The following is a 25,882-nucleotide window of genomic DNA, read 5'->3' on the forward strand; positions in this document are numbered from 1 at the left end:
AACATCCAGAAAAGAAGTCCATTTATTGATTGAACTCAAGCTACACTCCCATATGCAGAGATGAGAAAGAACCAATGCAAGAACTACAGTAACTCAAATGGACAGAGTTTCTTATGTCCTCCAAATAATCACACTAGTTCTCCAACAAGGGTTCTTAACCAAAATAAGTTAGCTACAATGACAGAAATATAACTCAGAATATGGATAGAAGGGAATTTCATTGAGATTCCTGAAAACAGTAAAACCTAAATCAAGGAAACTAAGAATCACAGTCAAAGGATACAGGAGGTGACAGACAAAATAGCCAGTATGAAAAACAACCTATGGACCTAACAGATCTGAAAAACACATTACAAGAGTTTCATAATGCAATCACAAGTATTAACAGCAGAATAGACCAAGCTGAGGAAAGAATCTCAGGTCTTGAAGGCTGGCTCTCTGAAATAAGACAGTCAGACAAAACTAAAGAAAATAAATGAAGAGCAATGAACAAAACCTCCAAGAAACAGGGGACTATATAAAGAGGCCAAATCTAGGAATCACTTGCATCCTTAAGAGAGACAGGGAGAAAGCAAACAACTTGGAAAATATATTTCAGGATATCATCTATGAAAAGTTCCACAACCTTGACAGAGAGACCAAAAGTCAAATACCCTTGAAATCTACACCCAGATTGGCAGGCTGTTCTAATTCCTAGTGTTGCACAATACATAGAGGAAGGGATAAGTTAGGAGGTCCCGGGGAGGCTGCGCAGGGTGGAGGAAAGGGACTCATCCTGACCCTTTTTCTTTCCCCATAGCTGTCCATTGGCCCAAGAGGACAGGTCCTGCCTGAAGCTGGGAGTATTTTTTCTCTCTAAGATCCAAAAGTTAGGGAAATGGCCTAATTCCAGTACCGGGGTCAGTTCTTTCTTGGGAAGAGCCTCTCTTTAGCTATGAAGATAAATCTCCTGCAAGGAGGCCTACTTCTCATTAACAGCCTGCTCTCCACAGACTTGGCTGCTGTCTTGGTGCATTTTGACCAGTTGGTGGCTCTCTTTCCCTGTAAATGTTTAACAGTCTCCAAGTAAATGGAACCTGCCTTTTTTTTCCTTTTTTGCTAAGTTGTTATGTCATTGTAACAGGGACACTGCCTCTTTTTCAGAAATATTCTTCATAAGAAAGGAAGGAGAGTATTTTATAAAAGAGCTTCTGAAAAACCTAGAACTTTCACTGAACTTCTGCTTTCATTTGTGATTTTGTACTCTTAATGGGAAAGTGATGGATAAAACCCACAAGAGAACTGAAAACAGCTGTGTGAAGAGGCAGTGCAGGCTAATGATGAGTGAAGAAGAGAGCACAGTGCCAATTTCTAGAGGAAGAGGAAGGAAACTAATGTGATATGGGAGTGAAAAATGTGATACGGAAAAGCAGGGAGGAAAGGGGAAAGTGTCAGCTTCCAGAATCAGCAAAGATGTATATTTTACTTACGTTTAGGAGATTACCTTCATATGGTGTGCTCTGGAATTCTGAGAGCCAGGCAATGAATGTGCCAGGAGCCAGAATCAGTTAACCATCAACACGTGTATTCTGCACTTCACTCTAGATGCTGCTCCTCTGTCAGGTATTTCTACAAGCCACCATTTCCTGACTGAATATAAATAGGACTTTGAAATGAGGTGAGACAATTTTTCAGCCTCTCTAGAATTCATGACAGAATTCTGTTTTTTTAGGCTGCCAAAAAAATATATGCAAGCAGAATGGAATTTCAATGTAAAATAATTTATTGTTATTTATACCAGATGTGTAAATTTTGTATTGGTATTTCCTTAATCATTATTAATCTCCTCTTTCCCTCAATTATACACAGCCATATCCTGCTCTCTTAAATTCCTTGGTTGTATTTTCACCTGATTTTGACCAACTTCCTTTCTTTATTTCTTTTCTTTTTTTTTTTAATTTTGCTTTAAGTTCTGGGATACATGTGCAGAATGTGCAGATTTGTTCCATAGGTATATGTGTGCCATGGTGGTTTGCTGCACCTATCAACTCGTCACCTAGCTATTAGCACAATTTTTTTTAATCCAGTCTATCATTGATGGGCATTTGGGTTGGTTTCTTGTCTGTGCTATTGTAAATAGTGCTGCATTAAACATACACGTGCATGTATTTCTATAATAGAATGATTTCTATTTCTTTGGGTATATACTCAGCAATGGGATTGCTGGGTCAAATGGTATTTCTGGTTCTAGATCCTTGATGAATTGCCACACTGTCTTCCACAATAGTTTAACTAATTTACACTCCTACCAACAATGTAAAAGCATTTCTATTTTTCCACAGATTCACCAGCATCTGTTATTTCCTGACTTTTTAATAATCGCCATTCTGAGTGGCATGAGATGGTATGTCATTGTGGTTTTGATTTGCATTTCTGTAATGATCAGTGATGTTGAACTTTTTTCATGTTTATTGGCCACATAAAAGTCTTCTTTTGAGAAGTGTCTGTTCATGCCCTTTGCCAAGTTTTTGATGGGGCTTTTCTTTTTTTTTTTTGTAAATTTGTTTACGTTCTTTGTACATTCTGGATATTAGACCTTCGTCAGATGGGTAGACTGCAAACATTTTCTACCATTCTGTAGGCTGCCTCTTTGCTCTGATGATTGATAGCTTCTTTTGCTGTGCAGAGGTTCTTTAATTAGATGCCATTTGTCAATTTGAGCTTTTGTTGCAGTTGCTTTTGGTGATTTCATCATAAAATCTTTGTCCATGCCTATGTCCTGAACGCTATTGCCTAGGTTTTCTTCTAGGGTTTTTATGGTTTTGGGTTTTACATTTAAGTGTTTAATCCATCTTGAGTTAATTTACGTATAACGTGTAAGGAACAGGTCCAGTTTCAGTTTTATGCTTATGGCTCTCCAGTTTTCCCAGCACCATTTATTAAATAGGGAATCTTCTCCCCATTCCTAAAGTATTGAGAAAGAGAATCTCTTTTCCAGTTTCCCATTTTATTTTATGAAAAAAAGTCAGTTTTTACTGACATTTAACAGAATTAATAAAAATATTGATCAATTACTATTGTAAATAATTATATATTTTATGCTTTAAATATATAAAAATTAAATATATTAATATGATTTACCAATGAATCACATTTATGAAAATTATTCAGTGACATATATTTTCAAAAAAGAAACACTATGCAGATAAAAGATAATCCACATGTTTGGGGAGTGCAACCTTATTACTTCCCTCCATTGCAAAGGCAGATCTCTCACAATTTTCTATATGTGTTATCTTGATTTTCTTTTCTGATTCACTCTTCTACCTACCCCAGTATGGCTTCTGCTGATTAATTCTATCAATCCAGCTCTCAGTCAGCTCTGCACTGCCATCTCTTTTCTTGCTGTAGTGCTCAGTTTTAACTCACATTTTCCATAAGTCTGTTGATTCTTTTTCTAAGCACATTTATTTTCTAAATACGCTTTTATCACCATTCCCTCTTGTCCTTCTGCTGTTAAGGTATTCCACCTCTGTTTTCTTTGTGTCTCTTCTGTTCCCCCACTTTAACGTTGGAAGGTCCTCAGAATCCAGTTTGTCTTTTTTTCCTTCTCCACTTACTCCCCATATGACAGCCTTCATTTTTGGCCTTTCCATTGCCAGTTAGGAACTTCCAGATATGGTATTCCTTGAAAACTGCAAACTCATTTATCTGACTGGCAATGTACATTTTCAATTACATGTTGAAAGTCAGTTTACAGAGAATATCTCTGCTTTAATTTCCAGACATGTCTCAATCTACCTTCTGCTAAGAGGAATTCATTGTTTTTTTTACTTCCTCACAATTCAGCAGTCAGCATAACTGATATTAACTCAGCATTATTATTATTCTTAGATTTCTTTCCTGACAAAAATCAAAGATACAGGAGAACAGTGACTGTAGTTTTTATGCTCATGTTTGTATCCTGAAGTCAGCATATAACCTGGTATAGAAAAATATATTTTTCTATAACTTGAATAAAATTGATAGTTAACTTAATTAAATCATCTATTTTTAAGTCAAGGTATACAGTCAGGGTTAGTGTTTTATCTTAAAGAATAGACAAACACAAGACATTTTGTGTAGTAAAACTTTAATGAAAAAGAAATTAATATATTGGCTACATAAGAAGAACATATATTGTCACATTAACCACAATGTAAAGGTACACATTACATTACATAAAAATAATTTAAATCTTAAAAATAAATAAATAAATATTTAAATAAATACATGAACAGAGACATCAGCATGGTTATCTGTAAAGGACTAGTGCCTGCACAGGTAAACACGATGCTTCTTTACACTCCTGAAAACATTAGAAAATTTTGATTCAACTCGTGGTGGTTATAGGAGAAATGAGTCTTTGAAATGGAAGAACTCATGAAAGTGTGAGATGATGTATCAGTCAATGAGGATCATTTCCATGTTGAACAAATTTTCAATCCTTCCTCCTTAATCTTTTTTGCAAGTTTGTTGAAAAAGAGAGGGATCTCATGACTTCTGCTCTGACAACCTCCCAGGCACAAGGGCTGTATTTCTTCTCCGTCAGATAGAGAGTGATTCTTTGGAAGTATTTCCTCACAGCCAGGATGGAGTCCTCATTCATCAGCAGAATCTCTTCCACTCCAACCTCCTGTATCACACAGGCTTCCAGGTCATTCAGTTGCTGATAAAGTTCCGTGGAAAATTTTTCTAGGAGATTCTGTTCCCAAGTAGCAGATGAGTCCTTTGTGCTGAAGAGATTGAAGGTCTGCTGGATCATCTCATGGAGGACAGAGATGGCTTGAGCCTTCTGGAACTGGTTGCCATCAAACTCCTCCTGGGGGAATCCAAAGTCATGTCTGTCCTTCAGGCAGGAGAAAGGAGAGATTCTTCCCATTTGTGCCAGGAGTATCAAGGCCCTCCTATGACCCAGGCTGTGGGTCTGAGGCAGATCACAGCCCAGAGAGCAGATGGATTTGTAGCTGAGCACCACCATGGCCATCAGTAAAGAAAAGGACAGGGCCATTGGGATGTTGCAAATATTGCTAGGCTACTTGAGGTGGGTAACCTTGAACCTTGGCCTCTAGGTTTTCTGAAGACCTTGCTCTGTGCATGGGTCTTAAATAGTGAACATACTAATTTCCATTTTCTAAATGCCCTAGTTTTACTTTCTATCTCTGTTTTTGCTTTCTTTATTCACTCTCTACATATGTTTAAAGATGTTTTTCATTTCTTTTCATCATTGCCTACTTTTCCCCTGCACTCAAAGCCTTTTGTGGTATTTTTTTTTCTAATTGAAATCTTCATAAAATTTTAATAACACAGATCTATTTATGTATACTGTGTAAACCTCTACTTCACAGATAAAGACTATAAAGTTTGCTCTTTTTATTCGATGTAAAGTTAAGAATGACAGAAAAGTTAACCTAAAATCTAAGTTTAAAATCTATTGACATTTAGCTTAATTTGATGAGTATAATTGTAGAATAACTTTTAATGTAATTTGTTCATGTAAATTTTGTTGTATCAAATTACATATGCAAAATAAAAATCTGTATAAATGCACATTAATCATATGAATGTAATTACATACCTAATCATTCAAAATTCCAAAAAATATGAACCAGTTGTTTAAAATTTTTCTCACAGTATATGAAGCTTTGAATTTTGCTTTATATGAGAAAGTAATTTGTAAACTTCACTAGCTGCAATATTAATCCAGATGTTGCCAACACTTTTTTCTTTTCAGCACTTGACATACATATTGATGTGTTGTGTAACTTCAGTAGAAATAAATCATATAAGATAAGGTATTTGCAACAAATTCTCAAAGTCTACGAAACATCCTGAAGAACTGAGGAGAAAACATACGTAATAACCATAAGACAGTCAATGGCAGCCCAAAGGTATGCAGGTTAAAGCCACATATTGCGATAAGACTCTAAGACCTAGCAAAAAAATGGACAAAAAGTCCTCCAATCACAGTCATCAATTTGACATAGGTTTTTAACACTGATCTTGCAAATATTTTGTGTATCTTCATGAACTCAATATCAGTGCTTCTCATGTGATACACAACAAAACCCAGTGAGAAAGATGAATATTAAGCAATCAAATTTTGTTGGAGAGAGTTGTTGGAGGTCACAAGCTGTTGTAATCTGTCAGACTTGTTTATGCTATGAGAACTAATTTTTGTACCCTTCGAAGAAGTATCACTCCAATAAACATATGTGACTTAGAAAATATTATCAATTAAATCATTTTGGCATTTTTCATCGAAGTTCAAATTCCCTAAAGGTTTTCAGAAGTTCCCATCCAAGTCAATTCTTATTGAATAAAAAAGATCATATTTGTTCTAAATTCATAAATATATAAATATTGAATATTATCAACTAAAGAATTAACTTTCAGAGAGGTCCTGAACTCTGACTCTAACTTTTTATTTTGCATAAGAAGTTAGTTTGTCTCAGCCCTATAGAGGCTGAGTCCTTAAACGGAATGAGGTCTGCTTTAGCAAATCAGCTACATAGTAAGTGGAGTTTTTAGTAGTTTCTCATTTTTTCTTCTACTAGAAAGTGTTCAAGAATGAGGCTATTTTGCTTCATCATGGCCATATTTGCTGTGATTATAATAGACAATGACAAAAATGTCCATTCAGCTCTTATTGAGAGCCAATAATGCCCATGTAGTTTACTGCTATAACCAGTGGGATTCTAGTTTTTTTAAGGTACATGTAGATCTGGGGATCCCAATTGCAAGAGCAGCACAATATCATCCTCTGCCCAGCACTATATTAACCATTTATGACTTCATCTCTGATCTGCCCTCTACTTTGTTATAATTGAAAATAACTAGCCTGTTATCAAATACAGATTCATATGTCTAAATTCAAACTCTCCCATTCACACAGTTTATAGGAATCAGACAGTTTACTATTCCCAAAAGTAGGGAATAATAGCTTCTGTCCCCTAGATCATTCTACAGCTTTCCTTCCCCGGATCAAATCCCCAGAATGTGTATGTGAACTGTAAATACTTGTAACATCATTTTTCCATCATTTATAAATTTCAGCTTCAAATCACGTGATAATCTTTAGAAGACACTAGTAGAAAATGAGCCTGTTTATATAAAGGTAGAGATTATGAAATGGGTCAATTTTAGAAAATAACCAAACACATTTTATTATTCATTATTTTAAATTATTCATTTAAATTCTTCATATCATTGAACAATTAAAATACTATACATTGTGAAGTCTGCACCGGGGTTTCAATAACAACAGAGTCTTCATTTCAGAAACGTATATTTTGTATATTAATTTAGTAGTTTATTCAGTCAACAAGTTTGTATTGAATTTTGGGCTCATCCTTATTATCAGACCCTGAGAATCCAGGCAAGTTTGCCCAAGTTATTATTCTTAGTCTTTAAAACACTGGGGGAGAGAGTATTTTTTCTTTTTTCACTTGAGATTGATTGTGAATTTTTGCATATACATTTTTATATAGTATTTTACTGTGAAAATTTGTTTGTATTTTGATTTCTTTGATTTTCATATTCAGGTTAGTGTCGATGAAACAATATAAATACAATTTTTAAATGGTCTATACAGTGGTTCTATGTGGCATTCACAACAACAAATATATTTATATTTCGCACTTCACTTTTCCTAGAAAGTGAAAGTGGTCTGATCTTTCATCTTAATTTGTGGGAACAAAAAGAAAACAAATGTATGTTTAAATGTGATAAACCTGTAAGAGGAGAAATACCTAATGTACATGATGAGTTAATGGGTATAGCAAACCAACATGACACATGTATAGCTATTTAACAAACCTGCACGTTTTGCACATGTACCCTAGAACTTAACGTATAAAAAAAAAAAGAATGACCAGAAGGGAACTTAGAAAATATCTTGAGACAGATGAAAAAGAAAATACATCATACCAAAACGTATGTGATGCAGTGAAAACAGAGCTAAAGGGGATACTGAAAGCTTTAAAAGCTTATATTAAAAAGGAAGAAAGGCCTCAAACCAATGAACAAACTTCACAAGTTAAGGAAGTAGAAAAAGAAGAAATAAACACACAGCTAGGAAGAGGAAGAAAATAAGAAAGATGAAATTTTATCAATAAGAAATTAATAAAATACAGAATAGAAAAGCAATTAAAAAAATCAATGGAACTAAGTGTTGGTCTTTTGAAAGGATCAGTTGAAAGCTTATATTAAAAAAGAAGAAAGATCTCAAACCAATGAACTAACTTTAAAAGTTAAGGAACTAGAAAAAGAAGAAATAAACACATAGCTACGAAGAGGAAGAAAGTAAGAAAGACGAAAGAGCTTAGAAAATATCTTCAGTGAGATGAAAATGAAAACACAACATACCAAAATGTATGTGATGCTGTGAAAACAGAGCTAAAGAGGAAATTGAAAGCTATAAAAGCTTATATTTAAAAAAAAAAGAAAGACCTCAAACCAATGAACTAACTTTACAAGTGAAGGAAGTAGAAAAAGAACAAATAAACACATAGCTAGGAAGAGGAAGAAAATAAGAAAGATGAAATTTTATTAATAAATTAATAAAATACAGAATAGAAAAGCAATTAAAAAATCAATGGAACCAAGCGTTGGTCTTTTGAAAGGATCAACAAAATTGACAAACCCTTAAGTGTATTAAGAGATAAGTAGAGAAAAATCAAATAAAAATCAGAAATAACGGAGGACACATAACTGATGGCATAGAGGTAAAAAGGATTGGCCGGGCGCGGTGGTTCACGCCAGTCATCCCAGCACTTTGGGAGGCCGAGGCGGGCGGATCATGAGGTCAGGAGATCGAGACCATCCTGGCTAACACAGTGAAACCCCATCTCTACTAAAAATACAAAAAGAAATTAGCCGGGCATTGTGGCGGATGCCTGTAGTCTTAGCTACTCAGGAGGCTGAGGCAGGAGATGGCCTGAACTCGGGACGCAGAGCTTGCAGTGAGTGGAGATCGCACCTCTGCACTCCAGCCCAGGGGACAGAGAGAGACTCCATCTCAAAATAAATAAATAAATAAATAGGATTATAACAGACTACTATGAGCAATTATACTCCAACAAATTGATTATGAGCAATTATACTCCAACTATGAGCAATTATACTCCAACCAATTGATTAACCTATAAGAAATATATAAATTCCTAGAAACAAACAACTTACCAAGACCAAATCGTGAATAAATAAAAAATCTGACTAGACCTATAACTAGTAAGGAGATCGAATCAGTCATCAAACTTCCCAATAACAATAACAACAACAACCACAGCAAAACATAATCGGATGGCTTCAGTGGATAATTCTATCCAACATTTAGGGAATTAACACCAATCTTTCTCAAAATCTTCCAAAAAATTGAAGAGGAAGGAATAGTTTCAGACTCATTTTATGAGACGAGCATTTCCCTGATGTCAAAGCCACACAGGGATACTACAAGAAAACCACAGATCCATTTCCCCGATAGATATATTTGGCATTTTTGGAAGAAGTAAAAAAATCTGTCCTATTTTTCTACAGCTTCACCAGCATCTGTTATTTCCTGACTTTTTAGTAATCGCCATTCTGAGTGGCATGAGATGGTATCTCACTGTGGTTTTGATTTTCATTTCTCTAGTGATCAGTGATGTTGAGCTTCTTTCATGTTTATTGGCTGCATATATGTCTGTTTTTAAGAAGTGTCTGTTCATGTCCTTTGCCCACTTTTGGATGGGCCTTTTTTTTTTTTGGTAATTTTTTTTAAGTTCTTCGTACATTCTCGATATTAGACCTTTGTCGAATGGGTAGACTGCAAAAATTTTCTCCCATTCTCTAGGCTACTTGTTCGCTCTGATGATAGATAGTTTCTTTTGCTGTGCAGAAGCTCTTTAATTAGATGCCATTTGTCAATTTTAGCTTTTGTTGCAGTTGGTTTTGGTGATTTCTTCGCCCATGCCTATGTCCTGAATGCTACTGCCTATGTTTCATCTAGGGTTTTTATGGTTTTGGGTTTTACATATAAGTCTTTAATCCATCTTGAGCTAATTTTTATATAAGGTGTAAGGAAGGGGTCCAGTTTCAGTTTTCTGCATACGGCTCTCCAGTTTTCCCAGTAGCATTTATTAAACAGGGCATCCTTTCCTCATTCCCAAAGTACTGAGAAAGAGATTCTCTTTTCCAGTTTCCGATTTTATTTTATGATAGAAATGTGTCAGTTTTTACTGACAATTAACAGAGTATTAATCAAAATAATGATTAATTACTATTGTTAATTTTATATTTTATGCTTTAAATATATAAAATATTAAATGTATTAATGTGATTTACCAATGAATCACATTTATGAAATTTATTCAGTGACATATATTTTCAAAAGGGAAATACTATGCAGATAAAAGATAATCCACATTTTTTTGGAGTCCAACTTATTACTTCCCACCTTTACAAAGGCAGATCTCCCACAATTTTCTATATGTGTTATCTTGATTTTTCTTTTCTCATTCATTCTTCTACCTACCCCAGAATGGCTTCTGCTGATTAATTCTATCAATCCAGCTCTCAGTAAGCTCTGCACTGCCATCTCTTTTCTTGCTGTAGTGCTCAGTTTTAATTCACATTTTCCATAAGTCTATTGATTCTTTTTCTAAGCACATTTATTTTCTAAATATGCTTTTATCATCATTCCCTCTTGTCCTTCTGCTGTTAAGGTATTCCACCTCTCTTTTCTTTGTGTCTCTTCTCTTCCCCTACTTTAAAATCGTGGAAAATCCTCAGAATCCAGTTTAAGTCTTTTTTTCCCTCTCCACTTGCTCCCCACATGACAGCCTTCATTTTTGGCCTTTCCATTGCCAGTTAGGAACTTCCAGATATCATATTCCTTGGAAACTGCAAACTCATTTATCTGACTGGCAATGTACATTTTCAATTACATGTTTGAAAGTCAGTTTATAGCGAATATCTCTTCTTTTAATTCCAGACATGTCTCAATCTACCTTCTGCTAAGAGGACTTCATTGCTTTTTTATTTCCTCACAATACAGCAGTTAGCATAACTGATATTAATTCAGTATTATTATTATTTTTAGATTTCTTTCTGGACAAAAGTCAAAGATACAAGAGAACAGGAACTGTAGTTTTTATGTTCATGTTTATATCCTGAAGGCAACATATAACCTGGTATGGAAAAATGTATTTTTCTATAACTTCAATAAAATTATGATAGGTAACCTAATTAAATCATCTATTTTTAAGTCAGATTGTACAGTCAGGCTTGGCATTTTATCTTAAAGAATAAACAAACACAAGAAATTTTGTATAGTAAAAATTTAGTGAAAATGGAAATTAATATATTGGCTAAATATGAAGAACATATATTATTACATTAACTACAATGTAAAGGTACACATGATATTACATAAAAAAAACAATTTAAATCTTTAAAATAGTTAAATAAATAAATATTCAAATAAATAGATGAACAGAGACATCAGCATGGTCATCTGTAAACGACTAGTGTGCCTGCACAGGTAAACATGATGTTTCTTTACACTCCTGAAAACATTAGAAAATTTTGATTCAACTTGTGGTGGTTATAGGAGAAAAGAGTCTTTGAAATGGAAGAACTCATGAAAGTGTGAGATGATGTATCAGTCAATGAGGATCATTTCCATGTTGAACAAATTTTCAATCCTTCCTCCTTAATCTTTTTTGCAAGTTTGTTGAAAAAGAGAGGGATCTCATGATTTCTGCTCTGACAACCTCCCAGGCACAAGGGCTGTATTTCTTCTCCATCAGATAGAGTGTAATTCTTTGGAAGTATTTCTTCACAGCCAGGATGGAGTCCTCATTCATCAGGGGAGTCTCTTCCACTCCAACCTCCTGTATCACACAGGCTTCCAGGTCATTCAGTTGCTGGAAAAGTTCAATGTAGAATTTGTCTAGGAGGGTCTCATCCCAAGCAGCAGATGAGTCCTTTGTGCTGAAGAGATTGAAGGTCTGCTGGATCATCTCATGGAGGACAGAGATGGCTTGAGTCTTCTGGAACTGGTTGCCATCAAACTCCTCCTGGGGGAATGCAAAGTCATTTCTGTCCTTCAGGCACGATAAAGGAGAGATTCTCCTCATTTGTGCCATGAGCATCAAAGTCCTCCTGTTATTCATGCTGTGGGTTTGAGATGGATTACAGCCCAGAGAGCAGCTTGACTTGTAGCTAAACACCAGCAGGGCCATCATTAAAGCAAAGGGCAATGCCATTGGGGATCCTGAAGATGCTGCTGGGCTGGTTGATGAGGAGTAACCCTGAACTTTGGGCTGTAAGTTTTCTGAAGACCTTGCTCTGTGCATAGGTTTTTAATAGGGAACATACTAGCTTCCATTTTCTGAACGTCTTCATGTTTCTTTCTACTTCCCTTTTGGCTTTCCTTTGTGTAATGTCTACACGGGTATAGAGCAGTTTCTCAACCACTTTTATTTTCATTATTACCTCCTCTTTCCCTGCCCCATAGACTTTTTAGAAATTTCTTTCTAATTCAAAGTCCCATTAAGTTTTAATAAGAGGGACACACCATATATTTGTTAAGGTACTCTACATATCTATTTATAAGGAGTGTAAAGTTTAATCTTTTTATTCAACTTAGTGTTAAGAATGACCAAATGGGCCAGGCCCAGTGGCTCACACTTATAATTCCAGCACTTTGGGGGGCCAAGGCAGGTGGATCACGAGGTCAGGAGTTCGAGACCTGCCTGGCTACCATGGTGAAACCCCATCTCTATTAAAAATACAAAAATTAGTCGGGCATGGTGGCAGGTGCCTGTAATCCTAGCTACTCGGGAGGCTGGAGCAGAAGAATTGCTTGAACTCAGGAGGCAGAGGTTGCAGTGAGCTGAGATTGCAAAGTTGCAGTACAGCCTGGGCAACAGAGTGAGACTCCATCAAAAAAAAAAAGAAAGAAAGAGGGAAGGAAAGGAAAGGAAAGGAAAGGAAAGGCAAGGAAAGGAAAGGAAAGGAAAGGAAAGGAAAAAGGAAAGGAAAAAGGAAAGGAAAGGAAAGGAAAAAGGAAAGGAAAGGAAAGGAAAGGACCAAATGAAATTTTTAAGCTAAAAGTTAATAGTTAAATTTAAAACCCATGGGCATTTAACTCAATTTGTTTGTGTCTTTAAAGTGATCTATTTACCTATATAAAATGTAATGTGTTCAATTACATCAGCAAATTGACGAATTATAAAAACACATAATAATACCTAATACAATAAAATACTTTAAAACATTTAAAACTGCTAAAGACTATTAAAATTTAATTTTTTAACATTTTCTTTTAGTCTTTTTACCTTTTAATTTTCCTTCCTGTTAGAAAATGTTTAACTTCACTAGCTGCTAGATGTTCATTCAAATATTGTCTAGATTTTTTTCTCTTCAGTGCTTGACATAATTATTGATGTATTTGAACACCTTTAGTAGAATTAAATAATAAAATATAAAGTATTTGCATTTATTTCTTAAATCTCACAACACAGTCAGAAATGCTAAGGATTAAACATAAGCAACATTCATAAGATGGCTGATGACAGCCCATATATATACAGAGGCCATCTGAGATGATATGACTTTGACATCTAGTAAACCTTGGAAATTCCTCCAATCACAGCACCCATTTGACATAGGTGTGTAACGCTGATCTTATACACCTTGTGTGTATCTTCCATGAACTCAATGTCAGTGCTTTTCATGTGATACACAAGAAAACCCAGTGGAAAAAAAAAGTACTAAGGAATAAAGTTTTGTCAGATAGAGTTGAGTTTTAGAGTGCTACCAATCACCAAAATGCCTGATATTTGTTACCACACTCAGAAATAACTTTTACACCCTTAGGAGCAATATCATGCTGAATGAGTATATGTAGTTAAGAAAAAACCATTAATTTGATTAAACAAATTTTTTGGCACTAAAATTTAAATTTCCAAAGGACCTGCAGATGTTCCAATTCTAGTTCATTTTTATCAAACTAAAGGAAACCCTTTTTGTCCTGAATGTCCATAATAGGATGTAAATGTGATAACATAAATGTGTTGTACAATTGTTTTACATGCAGGACACCAGAAACCTTTATTTCTCATTTTCATTTTCATTTTTAATGAAAACAAAGGTTGTCCACTTTTTGCATCCTAAAGAAGTGGGACAAAAGAAACCCCAAAACAAATGTATATCTAAATGTGATAAAAATATAAAAAGGAAGCAATATATTAATGGGAAAAAACAAGGACAAAAAGCAACTTACCCACATTCAGCCCAGCCAAGATAGAGATTAAGGAATGGAGAAGAAAAGAAGCAAGAAAGTGGAACGGATGTAGATCAAAGGCAGCAAATGATCATGGGCTAGAAGAAAAGTAATCATTCCTGATCAAGGGTGTGTTTTTGTTTTGCTGAATACAGCCTTCACAGAGAGCCATGGGACACACACCAATTGCATGAGTTTGTGCATTAAAAAGGCAAATTTAAAAGACTACAGTATACTCTCCACATAATGGTTAAGTGTTATTTCTCAAGCTCTCCCTTAATGTATACATAAACTCAAGAGGTCAATGTTTTTCTTATTATGTCTCTTAGAAGAAACAAGGGAATTGATAATCTCAAAGGACACTTCTCCCAACTTAATGTGTGTGTTGTCAATGTTTTGGATTTTAGCCATTCTAATATGTATGTAGTGGTATCTCATTATTATTTTAATGTGCAATTCCCTAGTAGTGTATGACACTGAGTATACTTTCATATGTTATTTCCATCTTTATATCTAGTTTGGTTAGGAGTATATTCAGAGATTTTTCCTAATTTCTAATTGGGTTGTTTTCTTATTGCTGAGTTTTAAGTATTCTTTGTGTGTGTATACACACACACACACACACATATGTTTTTTAACTTTTAATTTTTTGGGTATATAGTAGAAGTATATATTTAAGGGATACATGAGATGTTTTGGTATAGGCATACAATGAGTAATAATTTAATCAGGGTAAATGGGTAAATCACCTCAAGTTTTATCCTTTTTTTGTGTTACAAATAATGTAATTATACTTTAAGTTATTTTTAAATGTACAATAAATTGTTGTTGACTGTAGTCACAATGTTATGCTATCAAACTAGATCTTATTCATTCTATATAACAGCATTTTTGTATCCCTTAGCCTTTCCCTCTTTCCTCCTCCACTAACCTTCTCAGACTCTGGTAACTACCCTCTACTCATTATCTCCATGAGTTCAATTGTTTTAATTTTTAGCTCCTACAAGTAAGTGAGAGCATGTGAAGTTTGTCTTTCTATGCCTGGCTTATTTCACTTAACACAATGACTTCCAGTTCCACCCATGTTGTTTCAAATGACAGGATATCATTTTTTTAATGTGTCAATTGTACTCCATTGTGTATGTATATGTATTATTTGTATATTTTGGATAACAGCCATTTATCAGATGTCTTTGCAAATATATTCCCCCAGTATGTGGCTTTTCAAATTCTCATGACAGTGTATTTTGCAAAGCAGAAGTTTTAATTGTAATAAAATCCAATGTATCATTTTTTTAAATGAATCATACTTTTGGTATTTTATCTAAAGTTATCACCAAACACTAGGTCATCTAGATTTTCATGTGTTCAAAAGGACGTTTTTGGAAAACATACCTTCTTTTCTTACTAAGTATGACTCTTTCAGTTGGTGCCAATACTTGTAGTGCAAATCTATGTTATATTCAGGTATAATGGGCGTGGGAATTTAAATTACAAAACCAACATTATTTTCATCCTTTTCACAGTGCCATCTCACCTCAAAATCCTGAGGTTTCACATCTCTAGTGACACCCTCTGTTCTGAAGTGACAAAGTGTAGCTTGATTAATATGGGATCAAGAGTTAATCCCATTTAATTCCAAAGGGAATTAGTATCCGGAATACACAAGGCACTGAAACATCTCAAGAGCAAAAAAGTAATAATAATGTGATTAGAAAATGGGCAAATTATCAGGAGTTTGAGAGAGTTTAACAATAAACAGAAAATGCCAAACAAGTTTTGGTATACTGATAGTACTGCCATATAGGGCCTTATCTCCTTCAGGTCCTCACTAATTCCACAGGAGAATCAGATTTTTATAAATCAAATAAATGTTATTATCCCTTATTTTGATGATTAAAATAAACTCTTCGTATAATTAAAACAATTAAAATGTGCCAAGTTTTGAAATTGGCACAAAAATTTCTTTAGTAGATGAGTCTTCTGTTCAGAAATGTACTTTGCAAAAATTGATAACTTTTACTAGTTTATCCAATCATTTTTATTAGATTTTAGAGTTCATTCTAATCATCACATCCTGAGAATATTCACTATTTCTGAGCAAGCTATTTTTCTTAGTCTATCCAACACTGGGAAAGCAGCATTTTTATTCTTTGTTCACTTGAGATTCTATTGAGAAATTATGTATAACCTCTCTTCATGTGGTGTTTTACTGTGCAAATTTGTTTTTCTATCCCAGGTTCTTTTCCTTCATCTATTCAATTTTATATTAATGAAAGGAGGTGAGCATGACAGAACAAATGAAATGTACAGTGTTTCCATATAGCATTCACAAGACCAGATCTTTCTTTCTTCATTTCACATTTTTTTTAGAGAATAAAAGTGGTCTGATTTTGCATCCCAATGCACAGGAACAGAAAGAAAACACATGTATATCTAAATATGATAAAAATATAAGGATCACAAATTTAAAAAGGAAATTAAAACATTAAGATAAATGAAAATTTAAACAAAACATTCCAAAATATACATGATCTAGAGAAAGCAGTACTAAGTGGAAAATTTACAGCTATAAAAGCATACCCTTTTACATACACTTTTACAACTATAAAAACAAACGGAAGCGATTAAATCAACAACCTAACTTTAAACTCTAAGTAGAAAAAAAAGAACAAACTAAACCCAAAGCTAAGAGAAGCAAGGAAATAATAAAGACTTGAGCAAAGTTAATGAAACAGAGCATCGAAAAACAGAAAAAAATTTAAAAAATTGAGTTAGATTTTTGAAAAAATTTACAAACCCTTAACTAGATTAACTATGAAAAAAGAGACATAACTCAAATAACAAAAATCAGAAATTCAAGAGATGAGATTACAACTGATGGTACAAAATGTGTCTGAATTGGTGGGTTCTGTGTCTCCGTGACTTCAAGAACGAGGCCGCGAACCCTCGCGGTGTTACAGTTCTTAAAGATGGTGTGTCCGGAGTTTGTTTCTTCAGATATTCAGATGTGTCTGGAGCTTCTTCCTTGTGGTGGGTTCGTGGTTTAGCTGACAGGCGTGAAGACGCAGACCTTCGCAGTGAGTGTTACAGCTCTTAAATGCGGCACATCTGGAGTTGTTCCTTCTTCCCGGTGGGTTCGTGGTCTCGCTGGCTTCAGGAGTGTTAACAGTTCATAAGTGTTAACAGCTCATAAAGGCAGTGTGGACCCAAAGAATGAGCATCAGCAAGATTTATTGTAAAGAGCAAAAGAATACACCTTCCATAGTGTGCAAGAGGACGCCAGCTGGTTGCGGCTGGTTGGGGCCAGCAGCCTGCTTTTATTCCCTTATCTGGCTCCACCCACATCCTGCTGATTGTTCCATTTTACAGTGAGCTGATTGGTCTATTTTACAGAGAGCTGATTGGTCCATTCTGACAGAGTGCTGATTGGTGCATTTACAATCCCTGAGCTAGACACAGAGTGCTGATTGGTGCGTTTACAATCCTTTAGCTAGACACAGAGTGCTAGACAGAAAAGTTCTCCAAGTCTCCACTAGGTTAGCTAGATACAGAGTACTGATTGGTGTATTCACAAACCTTGAGCTAGACACAGAGTACTGATTGGTGCATCCACAATCCCTTAGACAGACATAAAAGTTCTCCAAGTCCCCACTAGATCCAGGAGCCCAGCTGGCTTCATCCAGTGGATCCTGCACCAGGGCTGCAGGCAGAGTTGCCCACCAGTCCTGCACCAGCGTGCCTGCACTCCTCAGCCCTTGGGTGGTTGATGGGACTGGGCACTGCAGGGCAGGGAGTGGCACTCGTCAGGGAGGCTCGGGTGGCACAGGAGCCCACAGCGGTGGGGGGAGGCTGGGGCATGGCAGGTTGCAGGTCCTGAGCCCTGCCCATTGGGGAGGCAGCTGAGGCCTGGCTAGAATTCGAGCACGGTGCATGCCAGCTGGCAGTGCTGGGGGACCAGGTGCAGCCTCCACAGCTGCCGGCTGGGATGCTAAGCCCCTCACTGCCCTGGGCTGGCAGTGCAGCCCGTGCCACCCCCGCTCCCCATGGCCCACCGGAACTCGCACTAGACTGCGAGCACTTTGTGCAGCCTCAGTTTCCACCCACGCCTGTCCTTCCACACCTCCCGGCAAGTAGAGGGAGCTGGCTCCAGCCTCGGCCAGCCCAGAGAGGGGCTCCCACAGTGCAGTGGCAGGCTGAAGGGCTCCTCAAGTGCCACCAGAGTGAACGCTGAGGCGCCGAGAGCAAGGGCTGCTAGCACATTGTCACCTCTCAAAAACGTTAAGGCTCACAAAAGAGTCCTAAAAACAATTAAACACCAACAAGTTATATAACCTAGAAGAAATTGATTAATTATTAGAAACATACTAATTCATGAAGAAATAAAACATTTGAACCAACTTATTACTTGTGAGGAGATTTAATTAATATACAAAAACTTACCCACCCCTACCAACAAAAAGGCCCATGATCATGTGGCTTCACTGCAGAACTCTACCTGCCATTTTAAAAAGTATCACTAATTCCTCTCATTTCTTACAGAACACTGAAGAGGAAGGCAGATTTCCAATATCATTTGATAAGGCTGTCATTACTCTGAAATCAAAGCCAGACTAAGATACTATAAGAAATGAAAACCATAGACTAAAATCCCTATTGAATATTGATGCAAAAATCCACAACAGAACACAAGCAAACCAAATTCTATAGCACATTAACATGATTATACACTATGACCAAGTGGGACTTAGTTCTGGAATACAAAGCTCAAATACATGAAAAATCAATCTATGTAACACACTGCATTAACTAATGAAGAAAAAAATGCATGATTATCTCAACAGATGAAGGAAAAGCATTTGACAAAATTCAATCCCCTTTCGTGATAAAAACACTCAATGAAGTTGAAATAGAAGCAAATTACCTCAAAATGATAAAAGCCATATATAAAAATCCTACAGCTAACATTGTACTCAATGGTGAAAAATGGAAAGCTTTTCCTTTAAGATCAGGAACAAGTCAAGGTTGACTTTTGCAAAGGTCTTTGCTTCATTGGAAATTGTGATCTTGCAATGTTGACATTAATAATACCTGTCCTCATGGGAAGGCTCTGTCCCCTCCCTCTCTTGCTAGTAAATGTACTCAAACCCCTGCCTATCTCTGCTCTGTTAAGTTATTGTTTCATTTTGTTTTGTTTTTAACAAAGTCTCCATCATGACCAAAATTCATGAGATTCCTGCACTGGGATGACTTGCTGGGCCCTAGGGAGGAAGTAGAAGTTTGCAGCTGGCACTGGAGTAACTCTTGCCACTTCCAATTCTCTCAAGTTGAGAGAGCATCAAGGTCATCCATGCTGGGGACACTGATGTTGGCCACATCTCTGTTAGAGAACATGTGCTGTCAGCATTCACTTCAGTCTTCTCTCCTGATGACAATGACTTGAACAGTTGACTTAGGGCTCCTGTTGGAATTGTTCAGTCTCTTGAGGACTGTCTTTAAGTTCATGATGTGCACTTTTGGTTGCTAAAAAAAATGAGAGAGCCCTGTCCCTTCTGCAGTCTCTTCTAGTGGAATTAGAACTTGGAAGCTTCTGAATAGAGGCACAGATGAGATTCTGCACCCAAAGAGCTGGTAAGAATGCAGAAGTGCATCTGTGCCTCCATTCAGAAGGACAGGGGTTGTCTCCGTTTACCATGGTTGTGCTGTATTGGGCTTCAATGGGTATTGACCTCTGCAGCTCATGAATCACCTGGCAGGAAGGCTGGAAGCAAAGCCAAGTTCCTACCCTTGCTTCTGAGGCTTGAAAAACATGGCTGTCTCCAGTTGTTGCTACATAGTAATCCCTCGCCCTGTCTCTCTAGGCACGGGGGCACTGATCCCTACTCTCCACACCCCTTCTAGATCTACTAGATGTGCTTTGGCTGGGGTGAGGGTAAGAAAAGTAAAATCGGCCGGGCGCGGTGGCTCAAGCCTGTAATCCCAGCACTTTGGGAGGCCGAGACGGGCGGATCACGAGGTCAGGAGATCGAGACCATCCTGGCGAACACAGTGAAACCCCGTCTCTACTAAAAATACAAAAAACTAGCCGGGCGAGGTGGCGGGCGCCTGTAGTCCCAGCTACTCGGGAGGCTGAGGCAGGAGAATGGCGTAAACCCGGGAGGCGGAGCTTGCAGTGAGCTGAGATCCGGCCACTGCACTCCAGCCTGGGCGACAGAGCAAGACTCCGTCTCAACAAAAAAAAAAAAAAAAAAAGAAAAGTAAAATCAAGTCCACAGTGGGACATGGGTGGGGCGGCCAGCTCAGCGCTCACGCTGCCTACCACACCCCTGCACAGGTCGGTCCAGATCTGCTGCTCGGTTCCCCAATACTCTAGAATATATAACAAACTAGTAACTCCAAGATATAAAACAAGATATGGCTATTGAGATTTCCAGGTCAACGTGCCAGTAATGAGCCAAGTCATGAAATATTTGCACCCTAAAAGGTAATGAAAAAAAAAAGCACATAAAAAAATCAACGAAAGAATGAAAGGGGTCATAATATTTGAAGTTTTTATGCAATTACAAAGACAGAGATAGGTTTATGAAAGAAGGAGAGAAGAAAGAAAAGAAAGGAAAGAAAAAGAGAGAAGGAAGGAAGGAAGGGAAAGAAAGAAAGAAAAAGAAAGAAAAGAAGGAGGGGAAGGGAGGGGAGGGGCCACCCTGCTGCCTGAGAAATTCACATGGGGCCAATTTACACACGTTTCCTGAGGAACTTCTTCAATTACAATTTTGAGCAGGTTACCTCAGTATATTTCAATTCTACCCAAATAGATAGTGCACAGGTGTCAACTGGCAATCACTGTAATCTCTGAAATTCCTTTACTTATGCTAGTGCTCTAACTACTAAGTCTAGGTAGAACTGATGCAAGCTCATTCATTATTCAAAGTGAGAGTAAGAATTTTCTCCTGATTATAAAGTCAAGGGACAGAATCTGATAATAGGAAGGAATTTGTAAAACTGGCAGCTTAGTCTTAAGAAAGAGCTAATGTAGCTTCAAACAGGAGGTTTTTTTTTCTGGTTTATCTTGCAGTTCTACACCCAGATTGGCAGGCTGTACTGATTCCTAGTGTAGCAGAATACATAGTGGGAGGGATTAGACAGGAGGCCCTGGGAGGTTGGGCAGGCTGGAGGCAAGGGAAACATTCTGTCTCTTTCTCTCTCCTCATAGCTGTTCATTGCCCTTAGAGAACATGCCCTTCCTGAAGCTGGGAGTATTTTCTCTCTGTGTGATACAAAACCTAAGGAAGTGGGCTTATTTCAGTACTGGGGTCAGTTCCTGACAGAAAAGAGCCTCTTTTTAGCTCTGAAGAAAAATCTCCTGCCAGGAACACACTTCTGCATAAACAGAAAAGCCTGCTCCCCACAGACCTGGCTGCTATCTTGTTCTGTCATGGCCAGTAGGTGGCTGCCTGCTTCTGTTAATGTTGTAATAGCCCCCAAGTAAAACGGAACCTGCCTTTTATTTTCCTACAGCTGCTGTTACATTGTTGTAACAGGGGCATTCCCTCATTTCTGGAAATATTCATCAGATGAAAATAAAAAGAGGTTTTTTATATATAAGAGTTTCTGAAAAACCTAGAACTTTCATTCAACTTCTGCTTTTAATTAGTGGCTTTGTACTCTTGAGGGGAAATTGAAGGACAAAACCCATAAGAGAACTGAAATCAGCTATATGAATAGGCAGTGCAGGTTAATGAGGAGTGAAGAGGAGAGAACACTGGGGATTTCTAAAGAAAGAGGACGGAAACTAACGTGATATGGGAGTGAAGAATGGGATCCAGACAAACAGGGAAGAAAGGGGGAAGCATGTCAGATATCAGACTTGAAAAATGGGTGCTATGTGCAGGTCTATTTTACTTCAGTTTAGGAGACTAACTTATCTTTCAGATATTTCTACAAGTTGCCTTTTCCTGACTGAATATACAATTCAGACTAATCTTCCATCTGAAGGGTGACTATTTTTCAGTCTTCTCAGGAACACTTCCTAGAATGCAATTGTTTAGGCTGTCATGTTACTGAAAGGAGGTGGGAGAGTTCAATATTCTGATATTTATATCTATATAAAAAAAGAAAATAACCATATTTGAGCCCTCGTTCAGTGGCGAATACTCTTAAGTGCTTTAAAATGTTTTCGTTTGTTTAATACAACTGTATGAATATTTCTACCCTATATTTACTTAAGGGGACTGAGGCTCAGAGGAGTTAAGTGAATTTCCCAAGATTATACATAATTGGTGGCGGAATCAAGATACAATGTAGAGTCCCGAATTGCATATTATGGACAATTTTTAAAGTTTCATATTTTAGAATTCTATTATGTTTTAAAATGTGCTTTGACTCCGAAATTAAACATCTGTCTTGCTCCCTTGTCTTTATTTTATTGGCGCAGGTGCATGCTGTTGTATTTTTTGCTGGTGCTCACCTATTCTCTACCTTAGATATTGGGGAAAAGAAATTCCTTGATCCAGTTTTACTCTTCCATTGTATGAAGATATTGTCCCAGAATATTGTATTCATTGCAATTTGGTTATTTGTTCATCCTCAAGGGCCAGTGATATTTTGTGAAGTTTATGCTCTACATGGTAAATAAAATATAAATTTAATCAGGAATAATACATTATAATAATGTAAAAGTATAGAAGAAGAATTCTTGGCATAACTATCCCTACTAGAAAATGAAATGAGTCTTTAATGGTAATGCTGGAAACAGGGTGATATAGGGGAATATTAGATAAACCAACTTTTAAAGTATATAGTCTTTGAAATTATGTGTAGTAATTAGATTTGGATATATATATATACACACACACACACATATATATATATTATGTTAATGTGGCAGAAAGGAGTTTTCCATAAGTGGTTCTAAAATGATGAATTGGGAATAAAGGCAGAAGTCAATGTAAAATCTCATCCTATGCCATAGATAATAATAAAATTTTTATCTATGGAATTGATGGAAAATGATGGAATGGAGACTTGACAATAAGATTAGATTTTAAATAAAGAAGAGGTGGCCTGGGCTGTTATTGTAAGCTCATGAAAAATAGCTAAACTACAAAAATATGGTGGTTATTTTTAATGTACAAATATTTCTAACTTCTTCCTATGAAACAGAGCATGGCTGCAGAGACTTTTCCTAGTAAGATGATGGAGTGGACCCTGATCTTAGAATTTGCTCACCTAGAAACAAAAAAGGTAGGAAAATTATGTAAAATATATAAAACACAAAAACCACCATCAAAGAATGGAAGAGGAATAATATTTGAAATGTTAGGACATCACTTAGAAAGGGGCAGTATGATGGTTAATTTTATGTGTCAACTTGCCTAGGCCAGGGCACCCAGATGTTTGGCCAAACATTCTTCTAGGTGTTTCTGTGAAGATACGTTTTAGATCAGATTAACATTTAAATTAGTAGACTTTGAGTAAAGCAGACTATCCTCCATAATGTGGGTGGGCTTCCTCCAATCAGTCAAAGGCCTTAATAGGGAAAGACATACCTCCTCTGAAGAAGAGGGTATTCTGCCAGCAGACTACCTTTGGACTCCAATTGCCACTTTGTCCACGGTCTCCAGCCTGCCAGATTACCCTACAGATTTGAATCTGCCAAGATTGCACAATTATGTGATCCAATTTCTTAAAATAAATCTCTCTCTCCATCCTCTTTGTTCTGTTCTCTGGAGAACCCTCACATATACTGCGTGGAAAGCTATGCCATGTCCACCTCCTAAATTTCTTCATCCTCCCCTCTGGAGGACAGAAGAAGTCTACAAAGGACAAAATGTGATGAACTTTATCTAAGGCTCGGGTCAACTCCCATTTGGAAAGCAGCAAATTCAAACGTTGAGTGTACAGCCTAAGGAAAACATTCGAGTCCCCTCTGCAGTTGCAGGCCCTCCCTCCCTGCTATCTTAGCAATTCATGCACTTCCTGGTGAAATACCTTCGTAAAAATATGATGCCTATTATAAGAATGCCTCTAAAATTATACCAAATTTGATATATTTGAATAAATAAGTCATACTAGCTCTCAGGTAAAATGACACTATTCTTTCATATTCCTCAGCTTTCCTGAAACTTCTGGTTTTTGCTACCTAGGCAGTGTTTTTACTACTAAGTAAAAGAGACGTCAAAATCATTATTCAAAGCAACAGTGAAAGTATTCTACTATTTGTTAATATTTGAAGTCTGATATTAGGAATGAATCTGTGAAACTAAGATTGTACTGTTGAGAGTTTAATGCACCCTATTAACATGAGATTTTTACAATGACCATTGAGTTCCATGCCAAGATTGGCAGCTCTGCCTATGCCTTGGAGTCCCAAAGTATGTAGAAGGGGTGATTCTAAGGAGGGTAGACTGCTTTGCACCATAGACTCTAGGCAGGGGTACAACCCTCTCTGTTTCTGTAACTGCCAATCCTAAGGATTCCCTGCCCTGCCTGAAGCTGGAGAGTCACTGTCTTTGTAAGGAAACAAACAGGGTAGCAAACAAGCTTATGACAGTATTTGAATCTGTTCTTGTCAAGAAGTAGCCTTTTTCCACATAAAGATAAATCCCCAGAAGTGATAGGTTTTCTGAATAAATCAGCCCTCCAGTCTTGGTGGCTGCCCTTGTCACCTTTGGCCATCTTCCCCTGAGAGGTTTTCAGGAGCACACACATAAACTGGATTGTTTTTTCTCTTTCCTTTTTGCTAAGCTACTATTACATTATAGTGAACAGAAATTCAGGAAAACCTCTCTTGTAGATGTTTCTGCAAAACCTAGAAATTTTATTTCATTTCTGCTTAGCATTTGTGGCATTTTGCTCATTTGGGAACCCATGAGGTCAAAAGCACAACAGAACTGAAAGCAGCTGTGTGAATGGGCAGGGAAATGAAGGGAGTGAATGACCTGGGTCCCATGGGGAATCCACCCAGGAGAGGAAGGAATCCCTAGTGATATAAGAGTGCATCCTGGAATGCTGAGAGCCAGGGAGGGAATGTGTCAGGTGCCAGAATCAGTAAATAAACATCATGTGTCTTCTGCACTTCGATCTACATGCTTATTCTCCTGTGTCAGGTATTTGTACAAGCCACCATTCCCTGACTGCATATAAATAGGACATTTCTTTGAAGTGAGGAGTGACCATTTTTCAGCCTCTCTACAGATAACAGAATCTCGTTTTTTAGGCTGCCTTTCTAGGAGGTCACTTATTGAAAGGTTGGACATAGTTCCTAAGAATTTTACAGAAACAGAAATAATATTCTTTTCTACCGCTGAATGAAGAAAAATAGGGGAATACCTCCCATATTTTAACTCCTTACTCAATGGGAGGTACTATGGTAGGTACTTTAAACTGCATGGGTTCCTTTATATTCACAAGTATCTAAATAGTTTGAACCCATTCTATTTATGAGAAAACTAAGGCTCAAAGAGATTAGATGCCTTGATCAACATCACACGTCCAAGCAGAATGAAATTTTAATGTCAAATTCCTTCATGTAAATTACAGGTGATTTTGTCAGTTTTGTATTCAGGATCTCTGTGCAAATTCTTAAATTTCCTTTTA

The 25,882-nt window shown here is 36.9% G+C and overlaps 2 protein-coding genes across 2 annotated transcripts; both read right to left on the bottom strand.

Moving 5' to 3' along the window:
- Positions 1-4,104: 4,104 nt before the first annotated feature.
- On the bottom strand, positions 4,105-5,265 carry LOC117099353 (interferon alpha-4). Its single transcript, XM_033238748.1, has one exon. It carries the CDS (start codon positions 5,027-5,029, stop codon positions 4,460-4,462), a length of 570 nt encoding a protein of 189 aa, XP_033094639.1. The 5' UTR covers positions 5,030-5,265; the 3' UTR covers positions 4,105-4,459.
- Positions 5,266-11,333: 6,068 nt separating this feature from the next.
- Positions 11,334-12,478, bottom strand: LOC117099354 (interferon alpha-14). The gene has a single exon (XM_033238749.1). The coding sequence runs from the start codon at positions 12,354-12,356 to the stop codon at positions 11,697-11,699; it is 660 nt and encodes a 219-aa protein (XP_033094640.1). The 5' UTR covers positions 12,357-12,478; the 3' UTR covers positions 11,334-11,696.
- Positions 12,479-25,882: the final 13,404 nt, after the last annotated feature.

Source organism: Trachypithecus francoisi, unplaced genomic scaffold (assembly GCF_009764315.1).
Source record: "Trachypithecus francoisi isolate TF-2019V2 unplaced genomic scaffold, Tfra_2.0 Lachesis_group16, whole genome shotgun sequence".
Classification (NCBI taxonomy): domain Eukaryota; kingdom Metazoa; phylum Chordata; class Mammalia; order Primates; family Cercopithecidae; genus Trachypithecus; species Trachypithecus francoisi.